At 35.0% G+C, this 14,746-nt stretch overlaps 1 protein-coding gene across 1 annotated transcript in view; it reads left to right on the plus strand.

Moving 5' to 3' along the window:
• LOC103249585 (PHD finger protein 14-like) overlaps positions 1-13,667 on the plus strand; it is a 16,122-nt gene extending 2,455 nt beyond the window's left edge. Inside the window, exons 3-4 of the mRNA XM_008048216.1 lie at positions 6,389-7,185; positions 13,467-13,667. Of these exons, the coding sequence (XP_008046407.1) occupies positions 6,389-7,185; positions 13,467-13,667 (998 nt within the window). The remainder of the gene's footprint in view (positions 1-6,388; positions 7,186-13,466) is intronic.
• Positions 13,668-14,746: the final 1,079 nt, after the last annotated feature.

A 14,746-nucleotide genomic window follows, 5' to 3' on the forward strand; every position in this document is an offset into this window, starting at 1 on the left:
GTCTCGAACTCGCGGGCTCAGGCAATCCATTCACCTCAGCCTCCCAAAGGCGCGGGATTACAGGCTGAGCCACCAAGCCTGGCTGAGGTATAAATCTTGACAAGCATAGTAGAATAGTGGAAGTTCAGAATTCTTGGAAGATCATTATGGGAAACATTCCAAAACTTCAAGTATTTCATAGTTACTTCTATGACAGTAAATCTCAACTATTTTGGATAATTTTTTTCCCTTGTTTATTGAGATGAAGTCATTTACGGTATCAGTTCTCTTTCAAGGGATGAAGCAGTCTAATGATACAAGCATAAACTACTTTCTCAAAATAATTTTTGTTGTCAAGCAAGTAGAGATTCGTAGCCTTGTTAAGTCAGAGTTGAAGAGGACTCTCATTTGTAAAAAGTGATAGGATGAAGTTTGTTAGGCTGACACACACACACACACACACACACACACACACACACGTATCCCCCTAAAACACTAAAAAAATACATACTGTCCTCTCTTGTCATATAATACCTAGTCGGCTGCACTTATAATTTACCTTCCTGGCCTCTGGGGAGCTTAAATTTGTGACCTTAGACCTTAGGTGTCTGTGTGTTCTTAGTATGTTATTGTAACAGAATTTAGTAGAAAATGATTTTGTTTAAAATAATTAATAGTCAACGGAAACGGGTTCAATTTTCAATCTTGGTTCAGGTGTGTTAGTTCTCCCTGTAATTGAGGTGTTGGTTGATTCCTGATTTCAGTGTTTCTTTTTTTGAAGCTGTTATCTTCTCTTTCTGGTATAGTGTATTTAGTTGAACTCTTACAGGAAATAAGACATTAGTCCTATCACTGATTTGTAAACATTTTGAAGTTGTTGAATTCCAACTGTACTTACGAACAGAAGATTAGGCTGGAGGTGGAGAAACAGTAGCTAAACATCTGATCATATCTTCTTTCAAAACAACCTCTAGAAATTACTTATTAAATGAACTACTGACTTCCTCAACTTAATGTTAACATGGTTAGATTAGTTGGCTTCAATTTTTGTTAACGGCTCTGTGCATCAATTTCTTCTTGGCTTCATCTTGAAATCTGAAATTCTGACTATAAAACTTTTTTATTTCTATTTGGCTTTAGGAATAAATATGGAAAATACCAGAAGTTTATTATCAACATCCTTGCAGATAAACGTAATTTAACTCATGCTCTTCTCAGATGATAAAATAGAAAAAAAATCAATATCGCTAAAGAATGACCTGTCAGTAAGATTGGCAAGTGACGTTGACAAAGTTAATGATAAGCCTCTACCTTTAGAAACATATGAAACTACTTCTCTTAATTTCTAATACAAAAGCAAAATTAAATTTCTCATTTTTGATAGAGGGAAGTAAATGAGTATGTCCTAAAACATAGTAGATTTGTATTAGAATTATGGTGATAACCACTAAAAAGAACCATATGTATAAATGGTAGGTGAAACCATACGAAATTACCAGTTTTGTAGGTCTTAAACACTCAGATATTGGCAATTTCATGGTTTGGCCTAAATTGGTTATATTTGAGACTTGTCCATAGGTTTGGGACTAGGATAGGAGACTTACATTTAGTTATCTGGTATATCGATTGAATTTTTTTTTTTTTTTTTTGAGTTGGAGTCTCACTCTGTCGCCCAGACTGGAGTGCAGTGGCCGCTCCTGGCCACCGCAGCCTTGACCTGCTGTGCTCCGGCGATCCTTCCGCCTCAGCCTTCCAAGTAGCCGGAACTACAGGCATGCGCTACCACGCCCGGCTGATTTTTTGATTAATTGTAGAGATGAGGTCTCACTGCCCAGGCGGGTCTCGAATCCGCAGGCTCAGGCAATCCACTCACCTCAGCCTCCCAAAGGCGCGGGATTACAGGCTGAGCCACCAAGCCCGGCTCTCAATTGAATATTTTTAAAGATGTGGGCATGTATTATGTATTCCTTTTTTTCCAACAAGACAAACTAGCAATGCTCCTAGCCCTCTGCCCTGGCCAAAGAAGAATGGTTATCTTAAGATCTTGATCCATGATGGTTAGTTTAGTTAAGTCCTGTTGCCAGGAAAGAATTTGACTAGAAAGGTCAGACTAAGACTTTGGTAGTATTTTGCTTTGGTAGTATGATCCATGATGGTTAGTTTAGTTAAGTCCTGTTGCCAGGAAAGAATTTGACTAGAAAGGTCAGACTAAGACTTTGGTAGTATTTTGCTTTGGTAGTATTGTGCTTGATCTGACTTTGGATAATTGTATCAAGATAAGTTCATTGACTATCTTTAGTTTTGTTTAGTGCTTTGCTAGATATTATGGTGAATTTACAAAGCAATAGTAATAATATTAGAATAGTTCGCTTAAATGACTGTAAATAAAATAACAATTAGAATAATTAAATAAAATAATAGGTGATACAAAGGATGAGTGATCACTTGTGTGGTTCAAGTATTTCAGAGGAGAGAGGATTACTTTAGATCGATCTGGAACGATTTCATTGAGAAAAGAGTAGAATTATGAATTGAAAAAGAGAAGATTTAGATAAGGTGTTGAGCTCATAGTTGTCATTTATATTTGGGAATCAGGGTTGAGTAAAAAAATAGAGATAACCATGGAAAAGTAGAAGGAGGTCACAGTGAGTCCTTATATACTAGTTGAGGGTTTCTCAGCCTTGGCACTATTGGCTTTCATACTGGATAATTCTTTGTGGTGGAGCTTCGTCTTGTTCATTGCAGGATGTTGGCAGCACCTCTGTCTGCTACCAGATCCCAGTAGTGTCTTTTCTACTTGTTCTATCCCTACCCCCTTGTGGCAACTATTGTCTCCAGACATTGTCAGATGTCCTTGGGGAGAAAAAATTGACCCCACTTGAGAACCACTGGCTTAGATTTACCTAGAAAAAGATCACACAGCTGGAACTAGAGTCAGAAGTAGAAAGAAAATTGTGTTGACTGATTGACTTTCTTCAAGAGATAAATAGGATTAGTCACAAGATGGCCCCAAGATGATAACTCTGAATAACTAGTAGATGAGTGATCTTTTATCTATTGTGTATATTTGTAATACTAATCACTTTTGTACTAGATCATTGAACAGGATAAGTAAGGTTGATGAAATTAATGAACAAAGATTATATTGCAAAACTAACATAAAACTCTAAGTTAAATAATATTGATTTTATTTTTTAATATTTAGCATGGGGAAAGCTTAAGCATTGCATATAATGGTATTGATGGTTGATATTAGTTTAAATTTTAATTTTATTATTTAATATTACAAAGGGATTCTTGAAGGTTGGTTTTTTAAATTCCTTTTTTACAGTTTATTTTACTTTAAATTTTTAAACTTCACATTTAATTTTTTGCCTGGCAATTTCTATTCAGAAGAAGTTTTCATAAATTTTATAACTAAAAATTCTTTAACTGTCAGTTGAAATAGCTGCTACTTGGAGTTATTCTGATTTCAATTTTAACGATTTTTTAATGTAAAAAAGTTTATTGTTGACTTGAATTATTTCTGTCCTTCTGCCTCCGATAGTTTTATTTGAGGTGTCTGACTCATTTCTCCATCTTTTCCTTTTTTTTTTTTAATTTAAGTTGTAGGAGTAATGGATTTGAAACATGGCATAGAGCCATTCTTTGATTTTTGTAGTAATAAGAAAGTTTTTCGTTGTAGCATATGAAAATATAGACAGCCAAGGACCTTAATTTTTTTATTGTCATTATTACCCAGCTATGCTTATAATTAAAGTATTGTTTATCTCTGTCCCTCAAGTGCATTTATACCAAAAAGAAGTGATGACTAATCAGATTAAGTTATCTTTCAGAGATCAAAAATAAATTTATTTCTGATCTCTGCTGTTGGAGTATAACTAATGTATTTAGAGAATGAAGGGTTGGGTAAGCTCCTAGGGTTTGAATTTGTGGAAAAATTTCACATTCTTCTGATAATATGTTAACAAATATAAAAATCTTTAAGTATCTTTTTAAAAATTGGTTTCTATTTGGGCATGATTATAAAAAGCAGAATCATAGGGTATCAGTTTATACCTCTAGTTTAAAAAATAATTAATTAATTGTCATTGGGAACAACATCCAAAGCAAAATTGCAAAAATCTGTAACATTTTATAAGATTTACCAAGCAATGATAAAGTTGGATTGTTCTCAGTTTTGATTGGGTAACCACACTTCTGCCCTAGTTAATCTTACTCTTATATTTATCATTAATTTTTTCTTGGTAAAAAGGCTTCTGAAGATTGATCTATAAGAAAAGTACCTTTTTTTTTTAATCTCCACCTCCTAATTCTCTTAATTATGGCATTGTTTGTAAGTTTTCTTTAGTCAGTGTATAAAAGATATCCTTTTCTGCCTTATAAGTGTTTAGAGAATTCTTAATTATTTATGAAATCATTATTTTAAAATGTCTAGAAAGTATTATTATTTTTTTATCAGAGATGACTTTTCTTGGTAGGTTAGGTTTAATTGCCGTTTAATTGCAGTTTATAAAATCATAATTTTCTTAATGCTTTGTAGAAAGAAATCTTGGGCTGAAAAGAAGTCAACTGTCTGTGACTTATATTGGGTCTACACTTTCTGAAATCCAAGAAGCTCAAAAATCCAAGTGTTTCCTAAATTTGGCACGAACTTACTTGGTGGCAAAACCTGACTGGAACTGATAGGAATTTATTGGTAGTGTATTTCTCATACTTGGTCAAAATTCATACTTTTCACTGCAGAACTAATATGTTTGATTATAGAATAGTACCATAGACCTCACTGGGGTATTAGTGTAACATGTGGTACATATACAATGCTATCCTTTGTAAATCTGAAAATTGTCAATTCTGAAATAGATCTGGCTTCAAAAGTTTCAAATAGGGAATTGTTGACCTGTATGATACTGCTCTTGTGTCCTGTGCAAGATTATTTAGGATGAGATGTTTTTTTCAGAATAGTCTTGAGTGAGCTATAGATACCTACATGATAATCTTGAGATTGATAACAATTTCATAGGGTCAGCCAATGTTTGTTAAATGTAATGTTTGTTTTTTATGTGATTTGACTGGCAGGATATTTTTGTTATCAGTCATTTGTCAACTCAGTCTTTTGAGGTGCTTTAGATACCAGCTACCAATTACAGACAACCTTCTTCACTTTTAAAGCTCAGTTAATTATAGAGGTTAAGGCTAGTTGAGTTATTCAAAATTAAAATGAAGTGGAATCACTGAATTTTTTCACCATTTTATCATTACCTTTTTGTTGACTATAGGTAATGAAAAAATTCATCATTCTGAAGATAAATATGTATAGCTATTCTATAGGCTTTACTGTTGCTATTGGCCAAGACTTGACCTGGTTTTTTCCCCACTATCTCCTGCTCTTTGTTCTCTTTCTCTTCTCTTGTTTATCCTTCCCTTCATATCATTAAGATTTTTATTTATTCTATTGGATGCAAAGACGATAATTAGGAGGTTACTGGATATTTTTGGGGTTAGAGGGACTGGGATGCCCTAGGCATGAGTGGAAGAAACTTGCTAGCAAGCGTATAGTCTTGCATGAGCTCTTCAATGCCCTTTAATGTCCTCAGCCTAACTTTTCACTAACTTCTGTCCTGCTCATTTCCAGGTTGGACTTCTTTCTTCATCCATTTCTTCCATTCTGGGGCCTATAGTAGTTACTGCTTAGAATTTTTGAAAGTTTAGGTGACTTTTATTGATATGAACGGGAATTTTCCTAATAAACAGGAAAATTGATGACTTCTCTTGCAACTTCCATTTTCTGTGCCATTGCTATTGTCTCTTTTTACCTTTGTACTTGGTATTCCTAAAATTGGTTTGGCATCTTAGGGCTGTGGTATAAGTTGACTATCATACATATCTGTACTCATCTTTCTGGGAAAATTGTAAAATATATGAAACAAAGTTTTTTGGGCCAGATTTATGTTGTTTTGAATGTGACTCTTTCAATACTTGTAAGTCCATGTAGTTTATAAAAGGAAGATATAAGGGAAGAAGAATTTTGTCTGTATTATCATTAAGTTAAAATCAAGTGCCTAACTTAAAAAGAAGCACATTTACATATAGAAAAAAAATTGCCTCTGTGTACCGAATATTACATAAGCTATATGACACAAAATAGTGCTTCTCTTTTTAAAGCATATTTTAGAGTTACATATATTCATCTTTCATTAGTGCTATACTGAACTAAAACCATTGTATCAACTTCATTGATTTATTATTTGATCAGGTTGGGAATGTCTGCCATTCTTTGACTTAAATTTGTTTATATTGTTTTGCAAGTTTTTCACAAATTTTGGTGGTTTCATTTGTGTCAGCGTTGTGTGTGTGTGTGTGTATGTATATACATATGTGTGGTTTTTTTTTCTCATATTTTCAACAGATTCTGAAGGGAGTGGTAATGGAAGTGAAGATCCTTCAAAGGACAGTGGAGAAGGTTCCTGTAGTGATTCTGAAGAAAATATTTTAGAGGAAGAACTTAATGAAGATACTAAAGTAAAGGAGGAACAACGTAAAAATTCTGCAGAGGAAGAAATACTGTCATCAGAAAAACAATTAGTTAAAATGGAAAAGAAAGAGGAAGAGAATGGAGAACGACCTAGAAAGAAAAAGGAGAAAGAAAAAGAAAAGGAAAAAGAAAAGGAGAAAGAAAAAGAGAAAGAGAAGGAAAGAGAGAAGGAAAAGGAAAAAACAACTGTGTCTGACAATGTGGCCGCTTCTGCAGCTGCCACCACGCCAGCCACAAGTCCTCCTGCTGTTAACACATCGCCTTCTATGCCCACCACCACAGCTGCTGCAGAGGAGCAAGTTAGTGAGCCGAAAAAGTGGAATCTTCGACGGAATCGACCACTTTTGGATTTTGTATCCATGGAAGAGCTGAATGACATGGATGACTATGACAGTGAGGATGACAATGACTGGCGACCTACTGTAGTGAAGAGAAAAGGGAGATCTGCATCTCAGAAAGAGGGAAGTGATGGAGACATTGAGGATGATGAAGATGAGGGAAGTGGGAGTGATGAGGATGAGAATGATGAAGGCAATGATGACGATCATAGCAGCCCTGCCAGTGAAGGGGGGTGCAAGAAGAAGAAGAGTAAAGTTCTTAGCAGAAACAGTGCTGATGATGAGGAACTGACCAATGATAGCCTGACACTATCTCAGAGCAAGAGTAATGAGGTAGATCAACCCAATTTTTATAATCTCTGTCTGTCTGGGGAAAAGGGAATTCTTCTCTAACTCACTCTACACGTTATATTAAGTGGCTTCCTTGAAATCCTAGTTTTAGACAGCTGTGGGAGTGAATGAGCGCCCTAACTAACATTTATTCATTTGGTCAGCAAACTTATTAAGTATCTACTATTTGTCACCGTCCTCAAGGAGCTCACAATCTCTGTCCTCAAGGAGAAATATTTAGAGAAATATTTGTATATCCATAGACTTGGGAAATGGTAGTTTTCTATTCACCTTTTTATTCCTTCAGTTCATTTTTCATAGGGCCACTGAATGGTGGTAAGTGAATTATGAAAACAAAGGTCACCTTTCTTTCAACTTAGTTACGTCCATATTTACATAAAAAGGTAGGCCTTTAGAACACTTCAGAGCAGGGCAACAAACAGCTTAATGATTTCTCAAGCTTTCAGAGATTCCTTTTAAAGGTTAATTCTTTTACCAGTTTTAGCACCCATCATCTGTGTAGTCTCCAGAACATTGCTTTATATTCATGGGAGTAAATAGGAACTATGTTTACACATATTTAGTGGATAAGTTCTCTACAAAGAAATGGAAAAAAAGAGCAAACATTTCCATCATAAGACAAACATTTTTATCATAAACCTACAGTATTGGCTCAGTTCTTCCACTTGACGTTCTACTACTGAAAGTTAGGTTTATCCACTGGGCACAGAGATGCATCATTCAAGACTCTTCAGTCAAACACATTTGTGTCTTTTTGTCTGTGTGTTTATGTATATGTTTTTCTTCAAAAGAAAGATTGAGTTGTTGTCTTACATGTAGATGTATCTGTTACATCACATGTAGAGCTATAATAATTAATTCTGTCATTTCTGTTAATAGTCACCAAAATTTACTTCTTTAACCAAACACCTGCTTTTTGTTTTTCATGTCATTGAAGTAGGTTAAACTGGTAGAAAGATTTTTCTTCTTATGCTTTATTTGTTGTTTCCCATTTTTCTCCTTACAAGTTTTACATAGCAATGATGATCTATTTTATTAAGTTTCTTTAAAAAATTTGGTGATTTCCTTACCAAAATAATGTATAGCAGGCTGTGAGGGGTTATATTTCAGTGGAGATGAGACAGCAATTTATATTTTGGATTGTAAACATTGGTTAACTTCTAGTTTGCCCACTTTTTATGAAGACTGATGCCTGCCTTCAGTGCCATCCTAATTCTTATCTTTAGGTAAAGAAAAATTGTCGTTTGGGAAGTAGTATTTCTAATGATATAGCACAGGCAGTTCTATTTTATGAATGCTATTTTAGGGAACAGAGGTATGGATTGTTTATACTTGATTTAGGCATGCATTCAGTTTGTTTTATTGCACTTAATATTCTATATCTAATGAATAAGTTTACTTTTGGCAACATCACTTCCTTCATTTTTATTAGACTGATATTCACAAAAGTTGTTCAGCTAATGATAGAGGCAGTGTGGATTAGATGTATGCTAAGGTTTGGGTACATTTGCATATGTTTAGAAATTTGTCACATGAAATGTGTACACTATCTGTTTGTTAATAACCTGTAGACATAACATACTGCTTAAGAGATTGTAGACTAGCCTTTATGGTGCTTTCAAGGCCATATGTGTTGTTATTTTTTTCCCAGTAGAAGACACTTTAGTAAATAATAGGCCCTTTTATGTTCAGGTAATAGTCCCAAAGACATTCCAGGAGTGAGATTCCAAAGCACTTCTTGAAGAAACACCCATAGAGAAGAGCTTATAGCTTATTACCTAAAAGCTTAAATATGTTTTCTCTAAGATTCTGTTATTCAAACTCTACAGTAATTTTTGATCATTCTCGCTCTATATATGTTACTGAGACTAGATCTTATATTTTAACTAAAAAATTAATCAGTTGAAGTTATTACTTATATTTTTAAATTTCTTGTTCATAAGATCTTGATTTTGTAAAAAGATGACCAAATTTAATCCTTGTTGCCTTGCGGTCAATGTTTTTAATCTTAATTTCCCTTATTATTTAAAGTAGTGATAATTTCTAAGTGTACGCAAGATTGTTAATAATGTATTTGATTATATTTGAAGTTATATTTTCTGCTTTTGCTTCAAGTTTTCAGATACCATTTTGAAGTAGAGATAACTGAAAATGTAGCTTTAGAAATATATAACAAATATATATTTTATATATAACTACCTATATTATATACAGGGTTCTATGTCAGGTGCATTTGCAGGTATATGATGCTCTGAAACTTTCATAATCTTGAAGTTTCACATGGGAATTTTGTATTTTTTTGGACAGAGTCCTTTTATAATAATTGCTGTCAATTGCCTTAACATATCTGTGTCACAGACCCTGAAATTCTGTAGAGCAATGCTTTTCAAACTTTTTGGCCTTAGAACCCCATTACACTCTTAAAAATTATTGAGGACCCCCATTATTATTTATGTCGATTATATGTGTTGGGAGTTTCCATTTCAAATTAAAACCTAGAAATTTCAAAAAAATAAAACATACAGAAACACACAAGTTGTTGGATTGATGACACTGTTCCATGTAGTGCCTGGAAAATTTCGTCTTACATTCATGAGAGAAAGAGTGAAAAAGGCAAATAACATCTGAGTATCACTGTGAAAATAGCCTTTATATTGTACCCCTGTAAGAGAGTTCCCTGGACCCCACCTTGAGAACTATTGCTCCTGAGTTGGGTGTTTGATAAATCCTGTTTTCTGTAAATGGGCATCTGTCTTTGTCAGTGGCCTCATGGCATTTTTATTGAATTTAGTACAGTCTGAATAATTCCATGGAAATGTGGTTGTATATCTTTTTTAAGCCTTTTGTCTTAAAACTTGAGATTCACTAAGATTATCTTGCCTTATAGCTTTCTGAGGTAAGTTTTTTGGGGGAGGCCAGTGTAGCATTTTAAGAAAGTGGTTCCCATTTTCAATTCCTTGAACCTATAGCTTTGGATGAGAATGAATATGTTATAGAAAATTATGCCAATGGAATGGCAGTTTTGTTTTGTTTTGTAAAATAAAGAAAAACTCTTTTCTCACAGAATATTTAGAATTGGAGACAGTTTGGATTTTGAATTACTGTTTTATAAATGTAACTGTATATTCTTTGCTGAGTATAAATTTTTTTTCATAAAAGCCTTTGTTAAATATATTAGATGTTTCATCTTGTTAAGAAATGGCAGTGGTCACCTGATTTTTGCTAATGAAAATGTAAAAATTTTGCCAAGATTTATATACGTCTGTTTGGGACACATTTCAAAATGAAACAAATTACTCAAAGTCCTACACAAAATCAGTTTTGTAACCATGTATAAATATTGACTTTCTTGAAAATTTAATCTTTTTTAAAAACTTAGAGAAAGATTTATTGGTTAAACTTTTTGGTATTCTCATTTTTTCACATCTTCAGGGCAAAAGGATTCTTTTAATTCTGATTTTACATGCAGTGTGCTAAAGTTTGCTTCTGTTACACGTAAAACTTAGGTAAAATTTATCCCATTGTACATTTACAGTCACACGTGGAATACATATATAAATAAACACTAAACATATTTTAGTGCCCATGGAGAACATTGGGAAGGAATAAAATGAAATAGTTTACTGTAATGGTTGATTTTTTTGTGTAGTGTCCTGTTTATTCTTATAATTATATTAAATTAACATTAAATTGTTTTGTAATATTAAAGTTCTTTTCTTTTTTGAGCTGGAGTCTTACTATGTTGCCTATAGTGGAGTGCAGTGGCACGCTCAAGGCTACCACAGCTTCAACCTGCTGTGCTCCGGCGATCCTTCTGCCGCAGCCTTCCAAGTAGCTGGAGCTACAGAGTGCGCCACCATGCCCAGCTAATTTTTTGACTTGTTGTGGAGACAAAGTCTCGTCAAGTTGCCGAAGTTGGTCTTGAACCCCTCCCTGGGCTCAGGCAGCCTTCTCGCCTCTGCCTTCCAGAGTGGTGGGATTACAGACATGAGCCACTGCACCCAGCAAAAGTTATTTTCTAGATGGTACACATTTGACATTCAAAATCTACTTTCCTGATTTCATTTTTTATGTAAAATCATGGTTTTGAAATTTTTTTTTTTTTTTTTTGAGTTGGAGTCTCACTCTGTCACCCAGACTGGAGTGCAGTGGCCGCTCCCGGCCACCGCAGCCTCGACCTGCTGGGCTCCGGCGATCTTTCCGCCTCAGCCTTCTGAGTAGCTGGAATTACAGGCGTGCGCTACCACGCCCGGCTAATTTTTTGATTTTATTGTAGAGATGAGGTCTCGTTGCCCAGGCGGGTCTCGAACCCGCAGGCTCAGGCAGTCCACTCACCTCAGCCTCCCAAAAGCGCGGGATTACAGGCTGAGCCACCGAGCCCAGCTTGAAATTTTATGTTAAAAATTTTAGCTTAACTTTTTTCTAAAAACTTGAAAGAGGATATGCAGCTTTAGAAATATGTTAACAAAAATTGCTGATAAATTAGACTTTTTATTGATCGTAAGTGTGCTTAAACCTGTGTTTAATCTATTAAAACTGAGATCATACTTTTTTTAAAGAGGATATGTTATTTAGATTTTCCCATTGAAACACTGTCTGCCAGCAATTTGGCTAGGGGAATATTATGGGACTCTAGTTTCCTCCATTTCTCCTTTTGCATTATATTTCTATTGAGAGTCTCAAATCATGGGTATTAGAGGGTCAGAAATACCAGTTAGTTTTGTTTTCTCTGTCTCTAAATGATGGGTGTGGAGAGAAATTGGTGGAGATATAGTTTAGAGGTATATTGTTTTTCTGAGCAATTTACTTTAGAAATTTACTTGTTTCCCGTATGAATAAACCTTTTTTTAAAAAAATTTGAGATTGGATCTTGCTCTGCCCTCTAGTCTGTAGTGCAGTGGTGTGATCATAGCTCACTGTAACTCCCACCTTCTGGGTTTAAGCAATCCTCTCACCTCAGCCTTCCAGTAGCTGGGACTGCAGATGCATGCCACAATGTCTGGCTAATTTTTTAATTTTCTATAGAGACAGGTTCTTACTATGCTCCCCAGATTGATCCTGAACTTCTTGGCCTCCCAAAGTGTTGGATAACAGGATCGAGCCACCACCAGGGCTGATTAGTTGTAATTCCACCAGAATAATGTTGGCAGAGTCCATAAACACAAGTAGCCTCTTAATTTTCAAATTCTGATTGCTTGCTAGGTTGTTTCCTAGTTAATATGATTTTTTTTGGTTGGAGATCTCACTCTGTCACCCAGGCTGGCATGGTGAAGACTCACCATAGCCTCAACCTCCTGGATTCAAGTAATTCTCCTGCCTCAGCTCTACCTCTAGTATCTGGGTCTACAGACACACACCACCATACCCAGCTAATTTTTTGTAGAGACAAGGTCTCACTATGTTGCCCAGGCTGGTCTTGAACTCTTGGGCTCAAGCAGTTCTCCTGCCTCAGCCTCTCAAAGTGCTAGGATTACACGTGTGAGCCACAGTGCCCATCATCTTTTTTTAAGATACGGTATTCTAAGACAAAAGTCTTTAGGACTAATCACGGGGGTGCCATGTCTTATACTTTTATGTTTTTTTGTTTGTTTGTTTGTTTTTCTTTTTTTTTGAGTTGGAGTCTCACTCTGTCGCCCAGACTGGAGTCCAGTGGCCGCTCCCGGCCACCGTAGCCTCGACCCGCTGGGCTCCAGTGATCCTTCCACCTCAGCCTTCCGAGTAGCTGGAATTACAGGCATGCGCTACCATGCCCGGCTGATTTTTTGATTTATTGTAGAGATGAGATCTCGCTGCCCAGGCGGGTCTTGAACCCGCAGGCTCAGGCAATCCACTCACCTCAGCCTCCCAAAGGTGCGGGATTACAGGCTGAGCCACCGAGCCCGGCTATGTCTTATACTTTTAAAGCCCATCAGTAGGATTAATAATTACTTGTGAATTAATTTTTCCTTTTTCCTAGTGTAAGGAGCAAAATAGATGAAGAGTTGTTAGTTACATGCCTACTTTTTCACACCTAGAAGAGAGAGCCTATGGAACTTGCAGAGAAGTGAAAAATTAAGTAAGAGGGTGCTTAGAGGGTTCTTTGACAGAGTTATAGTTCTCAAATGTAGTGTACTTAGAAGTTAATAAAGGAATGGAAAGTGGAGCATACATTTGGAAATGCATAAAATGTTTTAAAATAATTTAAAGTAAGAATTTTAGTGATTAAAATTTCCTTTTAATTTAAGTGTGTGATTTTCTGATATATCTTAATATTTTAATATTAGGACTCGCTGATTCTTGAGAAGAGTCAGAACTGGAGTTCTCAAAAAATGGACCATATTCTGATTTGCTGTGTTTGTCTTGGAGATAATAGTGAGGATGCCGATGAAATAATTCAGTGTGACAATTGTGGCATTACAGTCCATGAAGGTAATTTTGCTTTGTTTTTTTTCCTTCTAGAAATGGTTGATACTGTGTTTAAATAAATAAGTTCTTTTATATTTGTACTATTCTAAGGTTTTTCTATAATATTTCATGGTGTTTCAATTGAAATAATATATGCTGAGTCATAAAAAGCGCAATGGGTGCTCTTTTTCAGATATCTTATTTAAAATACATTTTAAAATCATTGAAATAGAAATACTATGTGGAAATCACAGTATTTCTTTAAAGGTCAGTGCTATTTTTTCATGATATTTCTAGTTTTTAAATAAAATTCAGAAGTGGAAAATCTTTAATATGTTAGTCTAATAGAAAGTATTCTTAAAAAACTTCAATTCTAAGTCTATCCAGTGATTTTTTTACAGTTTATTCTTCTGTAGTTATACTTTTTAATTTTGAATTTGAAAGAATTTGTAGAGATCATCTTTTAAAATCCGAAACAGGAGCCACTCTAATATATTCAAAATGTTCTTTTCTCCATTATCATTTTGGAAACTTTTTGTTATGTACTATTATTTTTTACTTAAAAAATCATTTTGATATTATTTCCCACTTACAGAAAAGTTATAAGAATAATACAAAGAATTTTCCTATAGCCTTCACTCAAATTTCCCAGTTGGTAACATTATATTTCTTTTATCTTCTTCCTCATATAATGTTTTATTTCATACCTCTATTAGAGAAAACTGTAGACACATCTGTATTAAGAACAAGGGCATCTTCTTACATAACCACATCATTATCAAAGTAAGGAAGCATGGCATGGTGGCTCATGCTGTTATCCCAAGGCTTTGAGAGCCCAAGGCAGAAGGATTGCTTGAGGTCAGGAGTTTGAGACTCACCTGGGCAACGTAGTGAAATACCATCACTACAAAAAAATAAATAATTAGCTGACTGTGTTGGTATGTGCCTGTATTCCTTGCTGCTCAGGAAGTTGAGTTGGGAGGATTGATTGAGCCCAGGAGTTTGAGGCTGTAGTGCGCTATGATCTCATTACTACACTCCAACCTCAGCGATAGAGAAAGACACTGTCTCAAAAAACAGCGAAAAAACTCCCAAATAACCAGAGACAGAAAATCAGCATCAGTAGATGCTGTTATCTGATACATAGACTGTATTTAGA

The sequence above is a fragment of the Carlito syrichta genome, unplaced genomic scaffold (assembly GCF_000164805.1).
Source record: "Carlito syrichta isolate Samal-C Ts95f unplaced genomic scaffold, Tarsius_syrichta-2.0.1 Scaffold121466, whole genome shotgun sequence".
NCBI lineage: Eukaryota > Metazoa > Chordata > Mammalia > Primates > Tarsiidae > Carlito > Carlito syrichta.